Raw genomic sequence first — 25,655 nt, forward strand, 5'->3', positions numbered from 1 at the left:
TTATACAATACCATATGGTGTGTTTTATTGTGTTTTTTAATTTTTTTTTACTCATACAACATCATGAAATTAGATTATTATATTTTTGTTATTTTAATAACAAAAAAAAAAATATTTCCATGAAACGTTACGAACTTCAAAAACCTAATGGAGCTCTCATATACAAAAAAATTGTTTTGAAGATCTCTCGTGTACAAGTCAAGAGAAATATTACTAGACCGTAATACTAATGACACTAATTTGCAAACAAATGGATTTTCCTGTTTTGAATGGCTAACTATTTTGAAAACGCAGGATCTTCAAGCCCATCATTACAATTTACATGACCCCTTACATACATCCAAACAAGGAAGTTATTAGGAACTCTAAACCCCCCTCATCACTAATCCATTCACTTCCTACTCCCATCATTAAGAAATCCCTTGGAACAACTAAATTCTCCATCCAAACAGACCCTTGGTGTTTTCGGGTTTGAGAGAAACACATATCAAAAGATATTTTTGTTGATTGTGATAAATTTGTTTCTATAAAGACATGTGTTAAATATGATTAAACCGCGTCAAAAGTACAGATAGAATTTTCATTTAAAATTGTGACATCCAATTCACGACCACATAAATAAAAGAGATGATGATGGGTGATAATTCAAGTAAAAAAATATCTCAATTTTGAGCATTTGTCTCCATCTAACTTGCAAGTAAATAGGGTTACGAGTCAATTGCATTTCCATTTTTGGAATCCAGTTTGAAAGGAGCAAAGGCCACTACCTACACCAGACGTCAAGAAATAGATATTTAGAAAAGAGTAATGCTAAGGAGACTAAATTTGTAAACAAAATTTTGTAAACTAAGTGATATGGAAGTTGATGATTGGATTATTATTTAAGCGTTGATAAACGTACTCATTTCTTATTGGTGACACATCATTTAATTTGTAAATTTTATTTACAAGTTTAAGTTCTCCAACATTATTATTTAGCAAAAGTGAAAGTGTGAGAAAGAGTGAGAAAGAATATTAGAGAGAGAAAAGAGAGTGAAGGAATTTCTCACGTGGCCAAATACCTGGCCATTATTTGGGGCACGTTTTTTATGCTTTCTCTTCAAAAACACTCTCCTCCCTTCGTCGACCACAGTTCTCTATCTCCCTCTATTTTGTAGCTTTACATTACATTCGTATATGATTTGATTTAATCTTGGATGAAATAGTTGTCTCTCCACTTACCTTCTCTGTTGACTATCGGCAACGAAGCGCAGCTCGTACGTTCACCTTCCTTCGATGGCCACTTCTGCACCACCATTAGATTCTCAGAAAACTCCAACGTAAGTTCATCAATGTTTTCATGCACCAAATGATATGATATTTTTCCGCATTCAAAACCACATATGTGATTGTTAACCGTACGTTGATGTATGAAATTCACGTACATTAACAGCTTAAAAGTGGGGATAATTTCGTGGCGTGTGTGTGAACGATTTAGAGAACAAAGCCCTTTCGTTTCCCTCTTTTTATATATCATGCCAAGAGATTGAAACGACCAAACAAATGGTTTTGTGAGTTTGCTTGTTCTCATGATCTTTACATTTTACTTTGATAAATTTTGGAACCGAACGCTTGATATCTCTCTGCTTCTCTTAGGGATGAGTCAAATCGGGGCGAACCACAGATTACCATTTTCTACAATGGACAAGTTTTTGTCTGCGACGTGACAGAACTTCAGGTAATTCCTGATATGTTAAAGCTTAGAACCATCGACGTACGAATCGTGTTAAGAATTTTTGTAAAACAAGAGCAAATTAAACAATAACAACAACAACAAAGCTTTTTTCTGCTAAGTGAGATCAGCTAATTGAAAGCAAATGAAACACAGTTCTCAATTTTAATTGAAAGCAAAACCCCTTCAAAGTCTGTTTAGTTGCTAGCTAGTAGCTAATGATTAGTTTTGATCTGGTGTAGGCTAGGGCTATTATTTTGTTGGCAACTAGGGAAATGCGAGGAGGAGGGACATCATCGAGGTGGTCCAGCGCAGTATTGCTTGCATTGCGGTCTAAAATTTACGGGCCTCCAGGTGTGTCCATGAAGAGGTCTCTTCGAAGCTTCCTCCAAAAGAGAAAGCAAAGAAGTCAAGCAGCTTCTCCATACAACTCCACCAACAATCAGTAATTATTATGCTAGATTGCTAATGTACAAGTTTTTCTGCCACAAGTAATTTTGGCTTATTAATGGAAACAAAATTAGGTGGTTTTCTTGTCACAAGAAAATGGAAAATTAGCTTTTGATGAAAGTTGTTCAAGTTTTAGCACAACCCAAGTTCATAGCCAGGAGATATCATACTTGGGAGGTTTATTCCTTGTAATCAATACTGAATTAAAGTTATTAGCAAGTGAACAGATAAGTTCATAGCACACCTCATCCCTTTTAGTGTAAATAATATCATTTGTTAAAAAAAAAAAATTAAAAACGTTTTATGATCATTAAAAGTGCTATTAATAGCATTAGACCCTTCCAATTTTTTCCAGTGTTTTTTTATGGGTAAATTTCTGTAGCACTTTAATGTGCTTCTAACAAAAGTACTTGGACTTCTAATAAATATTTTAGTCATTTGTTTGAAAATACTTTTAAAATAATTGAAAATGTTTTTAGAGAAAATATTTTTAAATTCCAAAATCACTTAAAGTGTTTCCTAAAGAAGCAGGAAGCACATAATTGGTGCTTCTTCAGGAAGCACTTCAAGTATTTTTTACTAAAAATTGGTTCCAAAAATATTTTTACCAAAAGTACTTTTTGTTATTTTAAAAGCACTTTCAAACAAATCCTTAATGTGCTTCTAACAAAATTACTCTTACTAAAATCACTTGTAAGGAAAGATGTTTCTTACTTAATATTCTTGAGTCGAGTGGACTCATAATCATTGATCTTACAAAATAATTACGTCAAGTGATTAAGAATATTTACGCACCATAACTTGTCTTCAATTCCCACAATCAAGATATGAAAAGCCCAAACATGTAAATATCCAACTCTTTAATCAGACCCCCAACGTCTCAGGAACTAGTGGGTTGGTCGGTCTATAAGTTTGCGTTTCATATTGGGCTCGGCCTTCAATCATGTGTGTGTGACTCATCCTGTTTGACTACGCGAGGAGTCGAAGTACTCTCATTAGTGTGTTCCTGTCAGTATTCTGTCAGTCAGAGCCGACGACAGCTGAGATATGCATCCTGTAGCAGCAGGAGGAGGAGTTGAGGACGAAGACGACGAACGACGTCGCCAGAGTAAGCTCGAAGAAGCTCTCGAAATCAAGTCCCTCAGGCGCATAATCAGCGCCTACCTCAAGTACCCTCTCTCTCTCTCTCTCTCTCTCTCTCTACTACTACTACTCAAGTTTGAATTCAATGATTTGGGATTTATATCATTTGCATCAATGATTGTAAAGCTTGATCCTTTCTTTAATTTTGTTAATTTAATACCAAAAGATTTAATTTTTCTTGTAAACAATCGAAATATTTGAACTTCTGAAGAAAAAAAAAAACGGCTGCTGTGATTGTCACATATTCAGTTCGAATATCTGTTTTTTTACATTATGCTCGACTAGGTTGTGTATAAAGCGGGCTAGTCCCCGAAAATGCTCGTTAAGGTTGGGGCTTACAATTCACCCTGTGACTCACAGTCGAACGTTCTTCGCTTCCAATCGATCTATCACAGGCCACTCTGTCATTTTTTGAATTCTGGTTGTCTGATCACACTCGAAATTCTTGAACTTTACGGATCGAATTTTGTAAATTATGAACCTTTTGATTATTCTGTTGGTGTGATAGCCTATTTTATTTATTTATTTTCAGAGATATCAAATATGTGCCTGTAGTTTGAATAATGTCCCTCATTCTGAATGCAGTTACCCGGAGGCGTCAGAAGAGGACGTGAGACGATATGAAAGATCTTTCAGAATGCTTCCACCTGCCCATAAGGTATAGAAATACTAAAAGAGCTTTCATACTCTAGGAACTTGGGATACATTAACCAAATTGGTGTTTCACTATCTTTTTCGTTTCTAACAATCTCCCTCTATTTGCAGGCTCTGTTATCCCACTACCCGTTAAAGTTTCAAAGACTAAGACGGTAAATTTTCCTTGACTTGTTTCATTACATTAATTTCAAGTTTTTGGAATTTGGATAATACACCAACGACTGGCATATCTACGGTTTTAAATTGTAAAACTTGACATATTAACTCAAAAACTAACTCAAGGTTAATGTGGTGGGAATTTGCTTAATACTATTTAGTATTTTGACGTCTAATTGTGTTTCAAAATAACTGGTGGGGTGTCCTTATTTATTTTTTAAACTTTCTGTAAAACATCCTAGGGACTTTCTTTCTGTTTACATGATTGGTAGAAGAGTTTCGAGATTTGTAATGGGTCAGACTTGTTGTGCAGGTGCATCTCTGTAAATTCATATTTCATTTTTAACATGCTTCAGGTTAGTTCCAACTTACTTTTTATCACTTTTTCCATCTAAAAAAAGTAAAAATTATTCATTTGATAATATTCTGATGACCTTTTGACATCGCGACACTTCATGACTTCTCAAAGGACTGACATTATGTGAGCGATTCCTCAAACTGGGGTAATTGGTATTAAGGTTCTTGACTTCTTTTGTCTCCCCACTTTTATATACATTGCAGGCATTTGAACCCCCACTTGATTTGAGCCAGGACATAGATGTCTGTGATGGCCCCCATCTTGAAAACGTCCCAAATAATCACAATGTTTCTGGAGTAAATAATGTTTGCTCTTCTCAGTCTACCTCCGCCAGCGAAAGATTGCATATTTCCAATTCAGATCAGGTCTGTTATGAGGAAGGGAGCAACACAGTCCACAGTTCACCAATAGTGACTGCTAAAAAGGTTTCTGCAACACTTACACGACCATGTTAGCTTTTCATTATGAGACTTAAATGTATATTTTTCTTCATAATGTCCTTCATTAGAAATTTGACCTCTGTAGATAACCACAGGAGGTAGACAATAACGGTCATCGTGAGTCCATTACCGATGGACACACTTCAGGTGTGGAATATATTAGAGAGACACATAACTGTTGTGGGAATGATTCCAATGGAGATGTATGAGTTTTTGTTTCTTTATAGCATTAATTTACAACTTATTTGAGTACGTGTCTTTCTCTTTTTATGGTTTAATTATTCAGAAAGTGGCCAAACTTTTCAATTGAAAATTGTGACTTTCTTGGTGATATGCGTTTAGGTATCCTCACCATCTCGGACATGGTTGGATCCATCGTTACAGTTACATGTTCCGTTAGTTGATGTTGATAAGGTATATTGCTTCTCTTGTGTTGGATATCTGGTGCTATGAGACTACTTGTTTTTGTTTTCCCTTTAAGTAATAAGAAATACAATCAGTAAACAATTTAGCTTAATTTATAAAAATTTCTTTTACCCTCCCTACAGGTCCGTTGTATAGTACGGAACATAGTTAGAGACTGGGCGGCAGAGGTATCTGATGATTTATTGTTGATTTCTATGATCGAGGATATCCCAGTTTTACTTAAGTTTGTAATTATATTAAATACAGGGACAGAAAGAACGTGATCAGTGCTACAAGCCTATATTAGAAGAACTTGATGCACTATTTGCTGATCGCTCTAAGAAAAGGTAATATTATTTTCTGATCTTAGTTTTATGTTTTCATATGTGTCACTGTCTTCCTATCGTTGCATCGTTTCTTAACCATTGCAATTATCAAATTACTTTTCCTTATCGAGCACGGGTTTTTTCTCAAGTAATTTATTGTGTATGATAATGATATTTATTCGAACAGTCCTCCTGCCTGTTTGGTTCCTGGTGCTGGACTTGGGCGGCTGGCTTTGGAAATCTCGTGTTTAGGTGTGCATACATTGTTTGTTTGCTAAGAATTCCATTTTCAATATATATTCATACTCATGTATTATTTCTCATATTCTATGCAGGTTTCATAAGCCAGGGAAATGAATTTTCATACTACATGATGATATGTTCAAATTTTATTCTTAATCAGTAAGCATGTCATTACACCTCGCCTTAAATAGTCTTCAACCATCTTGCTATCACGAAAAAGGAATCCTTTTTCTGACCATGGAAGAGAGTTTTCAATGGTTGGCAATAGATTCTTTTCCGATATATTCTCTTCATTTTGTATTCTATGTTTTCTTTTCTTAGATGGTTTTGTTTGGTTACTCAGTTGTCAAACTGCTGGGGAGTGGACAATATATCCTTGGATCCACAGCAATTGCAATTCACTTTCAGAGAGTGACCAACTTCGCCCCGTTACAGTACCAGATATTCATCCGGCTAGGTACTGATGCTGCTAATTCATTTGTCTGAAGTCTTTAGTAATGCTACAAAAGCGTTTCTGACATACTATCAGTTCTCTTAGTGCTTTTAAGGTGTTTATCATCGAAATAGATAGTGGTTGAATGGATACTCTTCAATATAGCAGTGACCTAGAAAGAGATGATATGCTTATTATCTTTTTTTTTTTTTAAGGCTTATTTTTAGCTATGACACCTGTAGTCTTCACCAAATCTCACCTTAGCCCCTACATTACCACATGCACTCTTCCTCCGTGTCCCACTTCACCCTGACACATTATATTGTCTCACTTTAACACCTACACTCTTCCTCAATGTCTCACTTTACCCTATTTCGTCAAATAAGTTAAGAGAGCTGTTAATTGTGCTAACGAGACTAAATTGTCCATGCCACGTCAACACAATTAACTGCTCACTTAACTTATTTGACAGATTAGGGTAAAGTGGGACATTGATAAAGAGCGCAGGTGTTAAAAGGAGACAATATAGTGTAGGAGTAAAGTGAAACAGAAAGGAATAGTACAGGTGGTAAAGTGAGACAATATAGAGTGTAGGGGTAAAGTGAGATTTGGTGAAAAGTACAGGTGTCATAGCTAGAAATAAGCCTATTTTTAATATGAATACTATCTTCTTTTTGTAAAAGTTTCTATTAGGATTTGTTTTCCAATAATTGTAGGTTTTCTTTCAAACAGTGCAGGGATTACTGAAGGCTTTTCTATGTGTGGTGGCGACTTTGTTGAGGTTTACAACGATCCAAACCAAGTAGGTAAGAAAATATGGGTTTCTTATATTCAAACATTGTAATTGAGGTTAATGAACAGTAGGAAATATCGTAAGAAATTTTCCATTGCATTTATCCTGTGGTAATCCATTTGTTATGTTGGTGTATGATTGGGCAAGTAGCCTCAGCATAGACAGGTGGTCTTAAATTGTTAAGGTCTTGTGTTGCTAAGCTGAGACAGCAGATAGTTGTCTGGTCTGGTATAAACATATCTGGGCGAGATATAAAATAAATCTCTTGCTTTTCCTGTTCATAGTGTTTAAATATTGAATACGATCTTTGGGAGGAGACCTAAATGAATATCTTGCCAGTCAATTTATAAAGTGTTTGTGACAAATAAATTCCAAAACGGCCGGAACCAAGCGGCCCGTAACTTTAGGGTTTAGACTTAAGGGCAAGGTGTTCTAAATAATAAGAAAAACATGTTCAAGCAGATTGACGAAACAAACTTAGATGGTTCATGCCTGTTCTCGTACAGATGGTAACATAAATTACTTTTACAAAATAACATGGTTGGATAATTTAATTTGTTTATTGTTTACAAAACTCCGCCTATGTCTTACATGGCCGGTCCCAAGCCCGGATAAAGGAGGAGGGGGAGGGCGTCAGGTAGTCGACAGCCGGCACTCCATGATCACGTCGAATCCTTATGAAAATGAATCCAGAACAAAATCGCGCTAAAGCTAGGGCGTCACCCGTAAGTGGCGCGCTGTGTGGCCCGAGCACAGTGATAAGTGAGCAAGGGTCGCTGTATCTCCATCGGCACCCGGATGCAGTGTTAAATGAGCAAGGGGGCCATAGAAACTTCTTTTCGAACGACTCCACTCAAAGTTGTTTGGGAGCATATGCTCCTATCAACTTTACCCGGGACACACAAAAGAAGTACTTTGATCCTATTAGACGGGGGAGGGTGAAGAAGCTAGGACAGAAGGGTAGAGTTCAAGAGAGCAAAATGCGTTTAGGAACGTGGAATATAGGAACCTTAACGGGAAAATCTATGGAAGTAGTGGAAGTTATGGTGAGGAGAAGGATAAATATTATGTGCCTACAAGAAACTAAGTGGGTTGGTAGTAAGGCAAAGGATCTAGAAAACTCAGGGTTTAAACTTTGGTATTCGGGCACAAATAGAACGAGAAACGGTGTTGGCATCATCGTGGACAAGACCTTGGTACAAGATGTTGTAGATGTCAAGAGGGTAGGAGATAGAATCATGGCAATCAAGATTGTAATAGGACAAGAACTTATCAATGTGATTAGTGCGTACGCACCTCAAGTAGGGTTGGATACGAGTTCGAAGGAGAAATTTTGGGAAGATCTTGGAGACTTGGTGCAAGGAATTGCTCAGACGGAGAAGTTATTTATAGGAGGAGATTTAAATGGACACGTGGGCAGGGAGACAGGCAACTATGGAGGTTTTCATGGTGGCCATGGTTTTGGGGAGAGAAACGAGGATGGGGAAGCTATCTTGGATTTTGCAATGGCATATGATCTCTTCTTAGCCAACACCTTCTTTAAGAAGAGAGAAGAACATGTGATCACCTACAAGAGTGGGTCGTCAAAAACACAAATAGATTTTCTTCTAATGAGGAAAGGGGATCGTATAACTTGTAAGGATTGCAAAGTTATACCAGGAGAGAGCGTGGCTAATCAACATCGCTTGTTGGTGATGGATGTACATATCAAAAGAGTAAGACAAAAGAACAAGACTTGGAAGTGCCCAAGGACTAGATGGTGGAATCTAAAAGAAGAAAAACAAGCCATTTTCAAAGAGAAGGTAATCACCCAATGTGTGTGGGATAGAGAGGGGGAAGCTAGCCAAATGTGGGATTCCATGGCTAGTTGTATCCGAAAAGTAGCAAAAGAGGTATTAGGAGAGTCCAAGGGCTTTGCCCCACACCAAAAGGAATCTTGGTGGTGGAATGAGGAGGTACAAACAAAGGTGAAGGCTAAGAAGGAATGTTGTAAAGCCTTATACAAGGAGAGGACCGATGAAAATGGTGAAAGGTATAGAAAAGCGAAGCAAGAGGCGAAGAAAGCTGTCAGAGAAGCTAAGTTAGCGGCTTACGACGATATGTATAAACGACTAGATACCAAAGAAGGAGAGTTGGATATCTATAAACTATCTAGAGCAAGGGAAAAGAAGACAAGAGACCTAAACCAAGTGAGGTGCATCAAGGATGAGGATGGAAAGGTTCTTGCTACAGAGAACGCGGTTAAAGACAGATGGAGAGGTTATTTTCATAATCTTTTCAATGAAGGACATGAAATGAGTGCTTCTTTAGGGGAGTTGAGTAACTCAGAAGAGTGTAGAAACTACTCTTTTTATCGTCGAATCCGGAAGGAAGAAGTGGTTGTAGCTTTGAAGAAGATGAAGCATAAAAAAGCAATAGGCCCAGACGATATACCAATCGAAGTGTGGAAACTTTTGGGAGAGACAGGTATAACATGGCTCACTGACCTTTTCAATAGGATTTTGAAAACGAAGAAGATGCCAAATGAGTGGCGAACGAGCACTTTGGTGCCTATCTACAAGAATAAGGGCGACGTACAAAATTGCATGAACTATAGGGGTATTAAGCTAATGAGTCATACAATGAAGCTCTGGGAGAGAGTCATTGAGCATAGATTGAGGCAAGAGACACGGGTTTCGGACAACCAATTCGGGTTCATGCCAGGGCGCTCAACCATGGAGGCAATCTATCTCTTACGAAGATTGATGGAAAGATATAGAGATGGGAAAAAGGATTTACACATGGTCTTTATAGATTTGGAAAAAGCGTATGATAGGGTCCCAAGAGACATTCTTTGGAGGATTTTAGAGAAGAAAGGAGTACGAGTAGCATATATCCAAGCTATAAAGGATATGTATGAAGGAGCAAAGACTGCCGTAAGAACTCATGAAGGACAAACCGAAAGCTTTCCCATAACTGTAGGATTACATCAAGGCTCATCCTTAAGTCCTTACCTTTTTGCGTTGGTAATGGATGAGTTAACAGGACATATTCAAGATGATATTCCTTGGTGTATGCTTTTCGCAGACGATATAGTGTTGATAGATGAAACTCAGGAAGGGGTAAATGCAAAGCTTAACCTTTGGAGAGAAGTGTTGGAATCTAAAGGTCTTCGCCTAAGCCGATCAAAGACAGAATATATGGAGTGCAAGTTCAGTGCAAATGGAGGCCAAAACGAGTTAGGGGTGAGGATCGGAGATCAAGAAATACCAAAGAGCGACCGTTTTCGTTACCTAGGATCTATCTTGCAAAAGAACGGAGAATTAGATGGAGATCTCAACCATAGAATACAAGCTGGATGGATGAAGTGGAAGAGTGCATCCGGTGTGTTATGTGACCGCCGTATGCCACTGAAGCTCAAGGGAAAATTTTATAGGACGGCAATAAGGCCGGCGATGCTGTATGGCACAGAATGTTGGGCGGTGAAACATCAGCACGTACACAAAATGGGTGTAGCGGAGATGAGGATGCTTCGTTGGATGTGTGGGCACACGAGAAAGGATAAGATTAGGAATGAGGATATCCGGGGTAAAGTAGGAGTAGCCGAAATTGAAGGAAAGATGAGAGAAAATCGGTTACGGTGGTTTGGACATGTGCAAAGAAGGCCTACTGACGCTCCGATTAGAAGATGCGACTATGGGACAGAGGTTCAGGGCCGAAGGGGTAGAGGAAGACCTAGGAAAACTTTGGAAGAGACTCTAAGAAAAGACTTAGAGTACTTGGATCTAACGAAGGACATGACACATGATCGAGCACAATGGCGTTCTAAGATTCATATAGCCGATCCCACCCAGTGACTTGGATTTTCCAAGTCTCCAACCGAGAAGTTTTCCTCACTCGGAAAATTAAGGGAACACTACCCCAACCTACATGCTCCACTCAGAAAGCTTCAACATACAAGCTTCAACAAAAGAAAATTCAAAGAACTTAGCGAATAAGGCTTTGGTGTATTTAACACAATACGTTGAAATGAAGGAAAGCTTATTTATTGATATCCCCGATAAGCTACAAATATGTACATATACATGAGTCAAAATAAACACACAAGAGGGAGCCTTCACAAAGGTTGCTTAGGAGAAGTCTCAGCAGTCGGTAGAGCCTCAGAAAGAGAAGGCACCGGAGGGGGATCATTTGGAGCCTCAGTACTGGACAGAACCCTAGAAGGAGGAGGCATCAGAGGTTGATCATTTGGAGCTTCATTACGCGGTACAGCCCCAGAAGACGAAGGCAATAAATGCCTTTGGAACAAACCCACAAATCTCTGATGATCAAGTAAAACCTGACCATCAGTTTCCTTCATCTGGTCAAGCTTCCTCTTCATGTTTGTAGCATAGTCATGTGCGAGCCGGTGCAACTGTTTATTCTCATGCTTGAGCCCTCTAATCTCCTGTTTGAGACTCATCACTTCAGCCGCCAATGATTCAACTTGGCGGGTTCGAGCAAATAGGCGTTGGGCCATATTAGACACAGAACCTGCACACTGAACACTGAGAGCCAGCGAATCCTTAACAGCTAACTCATCAGACCGTTTGGAAAGTAGTCTGTTATCTTTGGGAGTGAGAAGGTTCCTGGCCACCACCGCAGCGGTCATATCATTCTTCATCACGGAATCCCCAACGGTAAGAGGACCAGTGGGGGAGACGAAGGATGGACGCCATATGTTGTCTGGAGAAGGCGGGGCTGCCTCTTCAACAAGGTTCAAGTCAAAACGACGGTCGGAGGGGCCAGACATTTTCAAAGGTGTTGAAGAGAGAAGAGGTCGGACAAATCAAGATCTTAGAAGTGCAAGAATGAAGCTTCTACTGGTGGAGATTCAAGTGTGCTTTGGAACTTAATGCCAGCCCCTATAAAAATCTGCACTCGACGGAGCTTCAGAAATCGAAGAGGCGCCTGCTCAGAAATCGAAGAGGCGTTTGCTTTCTCAAAAGCTGGGCTGCTTAGAGATCACGAGGGTTGATCTCAGAAATCGAAGAGGCGTTTGCTTTCTCAAAAGTTGGGCTGCTCAAAGACCACAAAGGCCGATCTCAGAAATCGAAGAGGCGCTCACTTTCTCAAAAGCTGGGCTCCCCAGAGACCACGAGGGCCGATCTCAGAAATCGAAGAGGCACCTACTTTTCCAGCCTTGTCAGCACCTGTCACACGCACACTCAGCTTTGCGGAAATTATGGGCATTCTATCGAAGACTTCTGGGGAAGTAGAAAACACATGAATCTTACTGTTCAATCACCCACTTGCCACACGCAACAATAGCTCATGGGTACCACAGAAAACTTTGCCAAAGTTCTCTGCCAAAGTTGAGCACGTGAAGCTTGCAGCTCCCACTACATCACTCTGACCAAGAAGGGTAAAAGAATAGCAAATAAACAGCACTAACAAAGTTTAAACCCATAAATTTTGAAGGTCTAGCTACCATATTATTACCCACAAGGGTAAAGGAACAGTACCACTGCTGGATAATTGGAAAGTCCCTGTGTGTCAACCTCTGTGCTTCGTGGCAAGGTAGACTAGCAAACATGCCCAACCTTTACTCACATTCGAGAAAACACTCCCAATAAGATTGCTTGCTCCAAAATCGAAGAGGCACCGTCCTCCGAATCTCGAGAGCCAGACTCCCAACATGACTACTTTCTTAAAAATCGAAGAGAAGCTTCGTGGCAAGGTAGACTAGCAAACATGCCCAACCTTTACTCACATTCGAGAAAACACTCCCAACAAGATTGCTTGCTCCAAAATCGAAGAGGCACCGCCCTCCGAATCTCGAGAGCCAGACTCCCAACATGATTACTTTCTCAAAAATCGAAGAGACGCTGCTCCCCGAATCTTCGAGAGCCAGACCCCCAGCATGATTGCTTTCTCAAAAATCGATGAGGCATCGTTCTCCGAATCAATCGAAGAGGCGCTCGCTTTCTCAAAAGCTGGGCTGCTCAGAGACCACGAGGGCCAATCTCAGAAATCGAAGAGGCACCTACTTTTCTAGCCTTGTCAGCACCTGTCACACGCACACTCAGCTTTGCAGAAATTATGGGCATTCTGTCGAAGACTTCTGGTGAAGTAGAAAGCACATGAATCTTACTGTTCAATCACCCACTTCCCACACGCAACAATAGCTCATGGGTACCACATATAACTTTGCCAAAGTTGAGCACGTGAAGCTTGCAGCTCCCACTACATCGCTCTGACCAAGAAAGGTAAAAGAATAGCAAAGAAACAGCACTAACAAAGTTTAGACACATAAATTTTGAAGGTCTAGCTACCATATTATTACCCACAAGGGTAAAGGAACAGTACCACTGCTGGATAATTGGAAAGTCCCTGTGTGTCAACCTCTGTGCTTCGTGGCAAGGTAGACTAGCAAACATGCCCAACCTTTACTCACATTCGAGAAAACACTCCCAACAAGATTGCTTGCTCCAAAATCGAAGAGGCACCGTCCTCCGAATCTCGAGAGCCAGACTCCCAACATGACTACTTTCTCAAAATTGAAGAGAGGGTAAAGGAACAGTACCATTGCTGGATAATTGGAAAGTCCCTGTGTGTCAACCTTTGTGCTTCGTGGCAAGGTAGACTAGCAAACATGCCCAACCTTTACTCACATTCGAGACAACACTCCCAACAAGATTGCTTGCTCCAAAATCGAAGAGGCACCGCCCTTCGAATCTCGAGAGCCAGACTCCCAACATGATTACTTCCTCAAAAATCGAAGAGACACTGCTCTCCGAATCTCGAGAGTCAGACCCCCAACATGATTGCTTTCTCAAAAATCGAAGAGGCATCGTTTTCCGAATCTCGAGAGCCAGATACCACAGACCACTTTTTCAAAGTGCTCTGACAGAGTTAAAACATGTGAAACTGGCAGCTCCCACTACCGTGCTATGACCAAGCAGGGTAAAGGAATAGCATTACTACTTGTTGTTAGGGAGACTCCTATATATGTCGACCTCCATCCCCAACGGACAGGCAGACCTGCAAAAATGCTCAACCCTTCATCATATCTGAGAGGGCACTCCCAACGAAGCCTTTCGAAATATTCAGCTTTCTTTCCCCCCGATAATACCTCTGCAAACAAGCTATACTAGAGCAAGAATATCTCATATCATCAGGGTTAAAAGCAAGAGTATCCCATATCATGCTTTTTCCCTGTCTTTTCCTTTGGCCTTGTTTTTACCTGCAAGACAAGGAGAAAGAGAGCAATCAGTCAGCAGTTGGAATCAAGCTTCCAGCCAGGAACTGACTGCCTGGAACCCCTTACCTGATTACTTACCTGGCATTGCTCTCGAGTACTCATCTTCAACATCTTATGTTTCCAGGGAAGATTCCGCATCTGCTTGAGGAACAGATAGGGCAAGTGCGAAGGATACAAGGAAGCATGTGGAGACAAGCGTAACAGCACACGTGCCGATACATCCATTACTCTGTCAAAAGCAAAAGTATCCCATATCAGCAGGGTGGAACGTACTCTAGATTTGATGGACTTGTTTTGACCCTCAAATTCTTCAGTCGGCCTTATACTCTGGAGGAAACCAGAAAACCCTCCAGCTCAGTTCAAGAATAAGCCTGTGGAACGTTACTTCTTCAAAAGCAAAAGTATCTCATATCATCTCTTCTCATTTTTCTTCTCTTTATCCTTCATGTTGCTGCAAGATGGGGAGAAGGTGAACAATCAGTCGGAGCTCTGATTGCTTACCTTGTCTGTCACCTCTTTCAGCAGACCCCCTAGCTCGGCGACTTGGGGGACTCCTACTACATGGTTTGTATCGCGCTTGACCAAGCCTGAAACTACAAGTAAGCTTCAAGTGAAATTGATACATTACCTTGTGCATCTCCACCAGTTAAAGATACCACCCCTGGATGGAGGAAGAGTACTTCCAGAGAAGATGCCACATCTACCTATGAGACAGATAAGGCAAGTCAAGACGACACCACACTCCGATACTTAGAAGTTTCGTGATTACGAGATCATTCTCCCACAATATTTCCTAATGTCATTTGTACTAAATCATTCACTTGTACTCACTAAAGGAGAGCTTGAACCTATGTACTTGTGTAAACCCTTCACAATTAATGAGAACTCTTCTATTCCGTGGACGTAGCCAATCTGGGTGAACCACGTACATCTTGTGTTTGCTTTCCTATCTCTATCCATTTATATACTTATCCACACTAATGACCGGAGCAATCTAGCGAAGATCACAAAAAGCGACCGTTTTCGCTACCTAGGATCTATCTTGCAAGAGAACGGAGAATTAGATGGAGATCTCAACCATAGAATACGAGCTGGATGGATGAAGTGTAAGAATGCATCCGGCGTGTTGTGTGACCGTCGTAGGCCACTGAAGCTCAAGGGAAAATATTATAGGACGGCAATAAGGCCAGCGATGTTGTATGGCACAGAATGTTGGGCGGTGAAGCATCAACACGTACACAAAATGGGTGTAGCGGAGATGAGGATGCTTCGTGGGATGTGTGGGCACACGAGAAAGGATAAGATTGGGAATGAGGATATCCGAGGTAAAGTAGGAGTAGCCGAAATTGTAGGAAAGATGAGAGAAAATCGGCTCCGGTGATTTGGACATGTGCAAAGAAGGCCGACTGACGCTCCGGTTCGAAGATGTGACTACGGGACAGAGGTTCAGGGCCGAAGGGGTAGAGGAAGACCTAGGAAAACTTTGGAAGAGACTCTAAGAAAAGACTTAGAGTACTTGGATCTAACGGAGGACATGACACAAAACCGAGCGCAATGGCGTTCTAGGATTCATATAGCCGACCCCACTTAGTGGGAAAAGGCTTTGTTGTTGTTGTTGTTGTATTGTTTACAAAATAACATGACACAGAACCGAGCGCAATGGCATTCTAGGATTCATATAGCCGACCCCACTTAGTGGGAAAAGGCTTTGTTGTTGTTGTTGTTGTTGTTGTTGTTGTATTGTTCAGAAACTACCTTCAAAAGATTTAGACTTTCATGCACTTCAGGAACGCGCATAAATAACCTCCGTAGTATTTCTCATGGAGATGTTTGTGGAATGTACAGGTGTCTGGGATGCGGTTGTGACCTGCTTCTTTATTGATACGGCACACAACATTATTGAATACATAGAAATCATATCAAGAATCCTGAAGGATGGTGGAGTAAGTTCCTCAGTCGTGATGAGTCTGATGACTTTAGTTTTTGTTCCCCCGTCTTATCAGTTTATTAATCCTTGATTGATTGGATGACAGGTTTGGATAAATTTGGGTCCCCTACTATACCACTTTGCTGATGTCTATGGGCAAGATGTAAGCTTCCTTTCAACTAAGCATTTCGTTTGCCCACATGCTCTGAGGGAGCGCTATACACTTATACCTTTTTTTTTTAAAAATTGTTTACATTGTTTTGTTTCAGGAAATGTCTGTTGAACTGAGTTTGGAGGATGTGAGGAGGGTTGCCTTGCACTACGGATTTCATTTTGAGGTAAGCTCGTTCCAATTCCGTTATGTTGCTTAAGCATCATTGGATGAACATAGCCGTATAAATTGCCTTGTCCTCAAACTGCAGAAAGAAAGCAGCATTGAGACAACCTACACTACAAATCCTAGGTCAATGATGCAGGTAAGTAATACCACCTCAAGTGGCTTTTCTTTTTCTTTCTTTTCCCCTCTTTATTCCGCTTTCGTGTAGTAATCTCTAAATTGGATCTCTGCATATGTTACTCCTCGAATGCCAGAAGTTTTAGATTTGAAACCTTTGCCGCTTTGATAATCTGAAGGTCCCTTATTCCGTGCAGAACCGATACTCCGCCGCATTTTGGACAATGAGAAAGAGATCAGCAACAATGGAGCACCAACCTCCTTTAACTAACTGAGAGACATTCTTGACGCTTAAGTTTGTTTGTTTGTTTTTAATTAATCCAGTTGATTTTTTATGATTACTCGAGGAATTAAAATTCTTAATTGTTTTAAATATTTAATTTAAACATGACAATAATATTTCTAAATTGAAAAATAGAAAATACTTCCCAGGCACCTCTTCCCCCGTCGTCTACGCACCCAAGCTCCGCCATCCCTTCACGGCATTTAGGATCACGATGATTCCCATGCAAATCTCCACTTCCCAACAAGCCAAGAAGTAAACCGCAAAATTAGGGCTCGACCTAAGCTCAAACCTAATCAGACAGAAAAAAGTGGTATAATTAGGGGCAGCCATTGATCTTGCCGCCACTTGCGAAATAATCTTGGCATGGTTCGTGTTTGCTTTTGACGGTCCCCAGGAGTTTGGCCATTTTCACCACTCTCACTATGATACCACGGTTTAGGGCACAATGTGTCTTCTAATTTTTATACCATGATATTATGTCAATTGTGTGACAGTTACGTACATATTTAGGCATGCAGCAAAAATATATCTTTGGCATAAGTTGGAAGGGGCCAGGACAATCGGCTAGCTTAAAAAATACATCAAATATTTATTTTCTTCAATTTATAAGATATGGCAAATATGCCGTGATCTTAGCTTATGACCTGCACCGCAAGGAATATCAACATCCTTCAAACCGGTCAGTTCTCTCGTAGAATAATCAAATTATAGCACGTGTAATTAGTAATAGCCTATTTCGTTGACTACGCCCTGTATGCTTAAAAACACCCCACATCGACTTTTTAAATTACAAAATTATCTTAATACGACCCACATAAATCATACATAGTGTAACGATGAGCTTCAATACCTTCACCTTTGGATCCTTACCAACCTGGTTAAGGGTTAACGTTCGATAGCTCCTTTTCGAAAAGACGATAGAAACACACAGAAATTAAGGTGGGGGAGAGAATGTATGCGGATCCTGATAAGGTGGCTAACAGAGAGACACATAACTGAAATAGAAAATGGGGAGAAAAAGAGAGAAGTGGAACAAAAGGAGTTTTTGAGGGTTTACGTGAGACTACACTCTGTACATCATCTCTATCCCTATGCTTCCAGTTCAACAGAGCACCAAAATACAGCTCCCAAGAAGAACCAACTTGCAGACTCAGAAACTCCCCGTCCCCGTCCCAGTCCCAGTCCCAGTCCCAGTCCCGTCACATCCAGAATCATATTACACATTTTATGCATTGCATGACATTCATCATCAAACCGAGCATCACATGTTTTCTTCAACTTCGGAACAGTAAAAAGTTAAGCAACAAATTAAAGCGAAGCCTTTAAAATTACTTCGATGGGGATGCACGCACGAGTGTGCCACCCCCGGCACACCAGCCTGCCACATTCCCAGCAGATTCACTTTGTAAATGCATATGGACTCCGCCATAGAATTGCCGGTGAAAGATTATATTTTTCAGAAACCTTCCCAGACAACTCGCAGTCCTCCACTATCCCCTCACAGATTCAGAGTTCATTTGACCTCCGTTCCCGCCATGGCCATTAAGACCAGAAATGGGCATTGATCGATGAGCAAAATCAGACAAAAGCTTCCGTTGACGCTCATCTGTGTGAGGAAGACTAGCACGCAGAAGCTCCACAGGCATTTCACGATGTATCGCCTTGGTGGCCTCTGAACCAATAGCTTCTGTGCTTTGCTGACTCTGCGTAAATATTGATTGTACTATTGTTTCATACTTGCTCAGGCAATACTTAGTGAGAAGACCGAAAAATTCATCAAAGGATGCCTGCCAAAGGGCACGGTTAGAAATGCTACAGCTCCCAGCAGCGTGAGGGTCGCTTAAGAGTACAGTTGCCCTTTCAAGAACAGATTTTAGGATAATAGTGGCCCCATCTCCAGCAGGGCTTCCAAGGGGTCGGAGCGGCGGCTGCTCTGATGAACAAACTACTGCAACAAGACAAGCACTTAACGCACGAAGATCCATACCATTTACACATGTAGAAACTCTCTTTGCAAGATTACTAGTTGTCTCAGCAGCTCCAGGATCAGAGGGTAGGCCACCGTACAAAAACCTTAAATGACGGAATACTGTCATACACACAATACGGGCAAGCTCGCTACCAGGGAAGAGAAGCTGAATAAACTTAGAAAGGAGCTTTCGCCCCTTAGGAAGAGAAACTAAACGTAGGAACACAATGTCATCCTTTGGAGCCAGCCCCGCTGAGTGGCTGCCTTTACCAAGTGGGTCAACAAGCTGAAGTGATGCAGCCAAACCCTCCAGCAGTATTTGCCGCCTTCGCCTGAGTTGAACCCCACCATCTTGGGGCTGACCATGCTGTAGCAGTCGATCAATATCATCAACATCAAGAAGGAGACAAAGGCCATCCTCAACGGCAATTCTAGCAGCAAGCATTGGTTCCTGCTCCAGAGGCTTCTCAGAGACCTGCTCGCCATCACCAGAACCAGGGGGAGGGTCAACTTCAAGGAGGGGGCGAGGCCTACGTATGGAAGCAAGGGGAATTCTCCCAAGAGCGTCGACAGAACTATGAGTATGCTGATCAGTACTATTACGGCCGCGGGAAGAGAACTCTCTAAGATGAGATGGGCAAAAAGGATGTTTTGACCGCGAGCCAGCTTCTTTTTTGGAAAGACTTGCCTGGTGGTAATAATCATCAATATAGGGGTCATTGCTGTGTGTTGCGGCATGCTGCATTTTAAGAATACTCTCTATCTCTTCAGATGTCATGTGCTTAGACCTGAACTGGATCCACCCACTCTCACTTTTCTGACTACCAGTATCAGAGCCTTGAGAAAAACGATGTTTTCCTCTTTTCGGTCTATGATTACTTGTGTCCGACAACCCATGCATTGACTTATGGGATGAAGAAGGGTGAGTACCATAAAATTGAGACTGCATTGCAGCAAAATGGGCCAAAGATGGCTGAACCGAATGGTGCAATCTCTGCTGTTGTAGCTGCTGCTGTGCTGACAATAATTGTGGGGAAAGAAGTCCATTTTGATGAGGGAGCTGTTGCTGCAACATATTGTTTCTGAGGCTGGAATGATCGCCGTGCAATACTCCAGCATGAGTAACCCAATGACTCTGTGACCTGCTATTGAAAGGAAGGCTAGGGTTGGCAAACTGAGGCATGTTCCCTCCATAATGCAACCCATGAGGTAAACCGGCCATATGAAGATTAGAGTTAGATAAAGGAGAAAGGTTTGGTGCAGAAAAAGGTAACTGGGAACCACCCGCAAGAGCAGAAAGATTCAGCTGATGTGGTGAGCCCTGCGGGGACTTGTTTCCAGGAGGAGGGAATGATGTGAATGCTGACTTGGGCGGTACAACTGGTTCACTGGAGAAGTGATGCTGGACTGGCTGCTGGTCTGGGTAAGACGATGTTCTGTACAAAGGTTTTGGCTGTTTTGATTCTGAAAATCGAGCAGAAGAAGGTTGCGGCTGTGACGACCACCTCTTTCCTTCCTGGGAAAATTCTGTATCAAACATATGCTGATCTAACCAGTTATTGAAATCTCCGTCTTGGGCCCAATCAGTAGCTGATGAACCTGAAGAAAACACCACGTTAGATAAAGCCAAAATAAAATTTAAGAAAACCGAAAATTGTACGGAGGCTATATCTATATTACATACTTCACAAATGGAAGAAATCAATCACATAAAAATATACCAAAGAGGTGATAAAAATTAGCTAGCGATAAAAGGGGAGGGTGGTATAATGACCATAAACAAAAGTTGAAGCCTTAGAACCTTAATTATCTTATAGCTAACTGCTACTGTTTTTCAGCAAGCTTACTTCTATTTTGCAACGCAAAGCAACGAAACCACCCAATCTTTTGCACATTAAATCTTGAGTATCTAGATCCTAAAAAATCAATCAATGATAAAGAAGAATGTACAAACAATTGTTAAGCACAACACGACTGTTCTAGTTTTAATACTGTTACAATGAGTACACTCGTGTTTCAATTTGACAAATTGTTTATGGAATGCTAAAACACATCATATATGCTTTGTGATGCATATATGCCGTTAAACAGAGGTAACAAAAGCTTTGTAATGCATATTCAACTATTTTATTTTCTTATTTTCAATGGAGGCTAATTTCCAGCAGATACTGGTTCAAAGAAACAATTCCAGAGCAAGCCTGCGTGCAACAAAAATAAGAACCACCATAACATGATGACAATGGTTGACAGTTACTCACTTTCTCGTGAAAAAGACCCTGAACCTCTGTCTCCAATAACACCTGGATGTCTTGGTCCTGTTACAACTTTGTTTAACTGTGCAAAAGAAAAACTATGTCACTACTAAGAATTAGTGAGGGCAGAATGGGCAATTAAGATGAAAATGTCAGGAAAATGCACTCCATGGACCAGAAAGATCAAGCATTCTCCAAAAGAATGAAAATTGTCACATCTAAAAACTTTTGAGCTTGAAAGACAAACATATTGATTGTTCACAAATATAACAATCAAACACGGAAATAGAAATGAAGAAACTAACATAATCTGCTTCATTCAAACCAGCACATTTACATGGTAGAACCATCACTAGTAAGTCGTAAGTACTGGCAAGTGGCAGATAAGATTCTGGATGAAAAACATAGCTCTATCGTTCCAGTCTTACTTTGTTAAAATCGAAATGACATCAGCAATTCAGCATAAAAAATAATACCTCAAGAACAAATAAAAGGATATATTCAGATACTAAAAAAAGTTCATATGAAACCAAAAAAAGAGAAGAAAAAAAAAGTTCATATATTATTTACACAAATTTATGTGTATCACTACGCAAAAACAAAGGATTGAAGTATCTCACAACTGAATGTCATGTTTCCTATGATAAGTACTGTCAACATAGTGATAAGAATTAAAAAAATTCAGGACCAAAAGGCATGCAATACTGAGATATAAATTAATAGTACTTCTAAAAGAAGAAAGTGGGCAACCGTCACTAAGATCTTTGCATGCATGACGAAAATACAAACATCAAACACAACTCAAGGAGCATCAATACCACATTTGAGAAATAACAACAAAAAAATGTCATATTGGGGAATTTATACAATAAGTACAGCCGTACAACTTTCATTCCAAAACCATGTCAAACAAAAGATGTGGCCCGACAGAAATTGATTGCAGACAAACTCAACTGTTTGCAAAGTCATCAAAGTTAAGAAAGCTGACCTTTGCAAAAGTGCTTGCCAGGTCATCTATGTCAGATAAAGATCCCATACCAAGAGCCTATGCAAAAGGAAAGATTGAGGTCAGTAAACATGTTTTATATTACTGAAGGCCCTGCAACATATTTCATTAAACTAAATAGACAATGGTGAAGCTTATAACAAGGAATAAAAATAATAGGGAAAAGGTTGCACATAGCATCAGGCAAGGTGTTTGAGTACTCAGAATCAACAACAACAACAAAGCCTTTTCTCACTAAGTGGGGGTTTGAGTACTCAGAATGAATAAAGAAAAATATATGCACGCTGCTTAAGTGTAAGCGAACAATTTAGCATGTGAAACAATGCTTCAGAAAGAACAACAAATGCTGCAAATTGAACACAATAAACTATTGCACTGTTGGCCTCACGGACCATTGTAAGGTAAGCTGGGAAAAGATTAACTAACCTCATCCTTCTCAAATAAATGGTACTCATTATCAGCAGGCCCGAACAAAGGTTTTCTGCCTTCCTCGTGGTCCAAACCCCCCAACTCAACTTCGTCCACCACATTTTGACCGAAAAATTCATATTGTGATGCATCAAAGAGTTTATTCTCTGTATGGCAATAGGAAAAAAGCGTTAGGTGTCCAAAAAAGAGAGCTAATTTCAACAGTTCATAAACAAGTAAAGCAGCGAAAACGAATTATCAAGGTCATGGTACTAAGTGCTAATAGCGCAGTGCATACTAACAACAGAAAATCAAGCCATTGTTCAAAAACCGAAGAGCGAATTATATACCCCAACTACTTATTTCCATACAATTCAAAACACAATGACAACCAAATTTTCAGTCTTTCTCATAACTAGGCTTCTCAATTCAGTCAAGACGAGAACTTGACCCGAATCATATAAGCTCGAAACAGCCTTAAAGCCAAATTCAGCGAAGCTCTCTGCAGAAATTATTGAGCAACAAAAGCTTACATCCATAAACAATAATCATAAACTCCGAATTTCGACTTCAATACAATCTCCCAAACAAGATACAGAAGCAGGTCGAAAAATTAAAACCCTAACTTTTTATTTTCTGGTGAGAATGATAGGAAAAAGGAAAAAGATTAGCATGCCAATTTTCGCCTCAGATTCTTCGAACTACAAAGACATACAAACATATATGATTTTCTTTTCTTTTCCTTCAACTTTCTCAGCACCCAGACAACCTCTTAAGCAAAAGAGGAAAAAAAAAATAGATCTTGAAGGAGCAGACCCGACGAGGAACTCTCAAGCAAGTCCCTGAAATCTGTGCCATTAGATCTCTCCATATTAACAGACCGAACAAAACCACCGTCCGCGGCCCTAAAAACCCGAAGCTCCGCCGCAGAAGCAAAAACTACGTCGTACTGGTCCGGATCAGCACAAACAGCAAACCGCGCCGAGACTCGGAGGCTTCAGTAGGAGATTACGCGGTGGAGGGAAGAAAATGGGGGGATGGCAAGGGAGTGTAAATCGAAGGGAATCCGAGGGTCAAATTCGGCAAAAAGGGTTAACCCCTCTCAGAAGAGAGAGAGAGGGGGAGGAGAGAGAGAAAGAGAGGGTTATGTGGGTTAGGTCATTTTTTCTTTGCAGCGCGAAAGGAAGAAGACGACTTTCGCATTGGCGCACGTGCCTTCCTCCAGAGAAGCGGTGGGCAAATACAGATAGAGAAGGTGCGTTGAGGTGGCACGCTCTCATTGGTTGGCTTCCAACTGCATTTTTCACTATTAAAACTCGGATATTCGGACTCGGATGCGTAAATGGACCATTATGTCCGGGTCGACTGTTAAGATGTTTTTCCGTGTCATTGTTTAGTTGTCTGACTCGTCACATGATATTATTAATCGTTTTAAGTTATAATCGGTGGAATTGTAAAGTATTAGTTATGAGGATTTATTTGCATGTGCTTTTAAAATGATTAAGAGTGATTTTAGAGAAAATATTTTTGGATTCCAAAAGCACTTGAAGTGCTTTCTAGAAGAAATATCAATTATGTGCTTCTTCCAATAAACACTTTAAGTAATTTTTCAGAATTTACTTGCATTTTTACTAAAAAAGATTAGTTCTAAAAACATTTTCACCAAAAGCGCTTTCAGTCATTTTAAAGACACATATTCACACTTCTTTTTACTTACCACGCACCCTTCTTAATTTCAGCTGTCAGATCGAATGAATTGAAAAATAAAAGGCTAGAAATTAACAAAGAGTGTGTTAGAAGTAAATAATGAGTGTATGAATATACCACCCAATATGTAATTACATTAATTTTGATCATTTGGTAAGCTTTCCTGTCACACAAGGTTGATTTTTGCTACTGAATTAAATTATAATATCAAAATTAAACTCATTTATTTTTCACTCTTGATATCTTATTTGAGGGTGTGTGATCAAGTGTTTCTTAGTCATCAAGACCAAATAAACATTTCTAACAACATTGACAAAAAAAAAACATTTCTAACAACAACAAATACATTAGTAATAGAATAGTGTTATTTAAATACTCATTTTTACTTTTTAATTTCTAGGTATCAAACCGGATGAATTGAAAAAATAATGACTAAAAATTAATAAAATTATGTTGAAAATAAAAATAAATGTGTTTAATAGGATACGTAAGAATGTGACCGTCACATATAAAAATATCTGATTTGTAGCCGACGATGGAGTTACGCGTGTTGCCTCGTGACAATGCCAACTTGGACTTATGCCTTTTTTTTATTATTGGACCTTGAGAAGGGAATGCATATCAGCATGCGGGACTCCACGGTGAGATTGGTTGACACGTCATCGTTTTAGGAGAGGATATTCTAGAGCCTAGGATTTAGAGAAGAATATAGCGAGACGGTGCGTTTTGGTTTTTATTGCCATTAGAGGTGGTGAATCAACCACATTGGGTTTTTAACGAGTACCTGTTAAGATCTGTTTAATTGGGTATCATCATAATATAACAAGATATTGGTTGTGGTAATAATTGCGTAAGTTCAAATTAAATTAAACAGATCTTAACGGGTACATGTTAACAACCCAATAGATTAATTTATCACATCTTATTGCTATTATTTTGCTAACAGATTTTCCAAAGGGAAGTGTGATAATAATTTCTCATTCATGAAACGTGTAAGATGAGAAATCAGAGATGATTTAAGAGTTGCCTAATTCTCCCTTGTAAGCAAGAAATTGGGTAGCAAGAAAAGTAGGGTGTTAGAAATCTGGTAACAAACATAACTCTAAATGTGAAAGACAATCATTTAATCTAAGGATTTCAAAAAAAATAAAAAATAAAAATAAACCATTCAATTTGAAACAGTTTTCATCACAATAATGTTGGATAATTACATTTTGCGGTCACAATTCAATTAACAATAGGTCATAATAATTGATACAATAAGTATACAGCCGACTGATGTATTGACGCCATAATTAGTCCATATAAC

At 39.9% G+C, this 25,655-nt stretch overlaps 3 protein-coding genes across 4 annotated transcripts; 2 read left to right on the top strand and 1 right to left on the bottom strand.

The window, feature by feature from the left end:
- The first annotated feature begins 1,130 nt into the window (after positions 1 to 1,130).
- Positions 1,131 to 2,373, top strand: LOC126583166 (protein TIFY 5A-like). Its single transcript, XM_050247477.1, has 3 exons — positions 1,131 to 1,319; positions 1,636 to 1,717; positions 1,954 to 2,373. The coding sequence occupies exons 1-3, from the start codon at positions 1,276 to 1,278 to the stop codon at positions 2,158 to 2,160; spliced, it is 333 nt and encodes a 110-aa protein (XP_050103434.1). The 5' UTR covers positions 1,131 to 1,275; the 3' UTR covers positions 2,161 to 2,373.
- A 737-nt stretch (positions 2,374 to 3,110) lies between these two features.
- On the top strand, positions 3,111 to 17,140 carry LOC126582000 (uncharacterized). Of its 2 annotated transcripts, XM_050245960.1 has the most exons (18): positions 3,111 to 3,330; positions 3,890 to 3,962; positions 4,070 to 4,113; positions 4,431 to 4,473; positions 4,679 to 4,900; positions 5,011 to 5,118; positions 5,258 to 5,329; positions 5,464 to 5,508; positions 5,588 to 5,667; positions 5,834 to 5,898; positions 5,982 to 6,048; positions 6,233 to 6,346; positions 7,055 to 7,128; positions 16,183 to 16,280; positions 16,371 to 16,427; positions 16,534 to 16,602; positions 16,687 to 16,740; positions 16,916 to 17,140. In XM_050245960.1, exons 1-18 carry the CDS (start codon positions 3,209 to 3,211, stop codon positions 16,991 to 16,993), a joined length of 1,485 nt encoding a protein of 494 aa, XP_050101917.1. In that variant the 5' UTR covers positions 3,111 to 3,208; the 3' UTR covers positions 16,994 to 17,140. The 2 variants fall into 2 exon arrangements, with proteins under 2 accessions (XP_050101917.1, XP_050101918.1); XM_050245961.1 differs by lacking the exon at positions 5,011 to 5,118.
- Positions 17,141 to 17,977: 837 nt separating this feature from the next.
- LOC126581995 (protein PAT1 homolog 1-like) lies at positions 17,978 to 23,848 on the bottom strand. Its single transcript, XM_050245957.1, has 5 exons — positions 23,456 to 23,848; positions 22,658 to 22,806; positions 22,214 to 22,270; positions 21,232 to 21,307; positions 17,978 to 20,572 (listed from the first exon to the last, which is right to left on the bottom strand). Exons 1-5 carry the CDS (start codon positions 23,508 to 23,510, stop codon positions 18,495 to 18,497), a joined length of 2,415 nt encoding a protein of 804 aa, XP_050101914.1. The 5' UTR covers positions 23,511 to 23,848; the 3' UTR covers positions 17,978 to 18,494.
- Positions 23,849 to 25,655: the final 1,807 nt, after the last annotated feature.

This window comes from Malus sylvestris, chromosome 9 (assembly GCF_916048215.2).
Source record: "Malus sylvestris chromosome 9, drMalSylv7.2, whole genome shotgun sequence".
Taxonomy (NCBI): domain Eukaryota; kingdom Viridiplantae; phylum Streptophyta; class Magnoliopsida; order Rosales; family Rosaceae; genus Malus; species Malus sylvestris.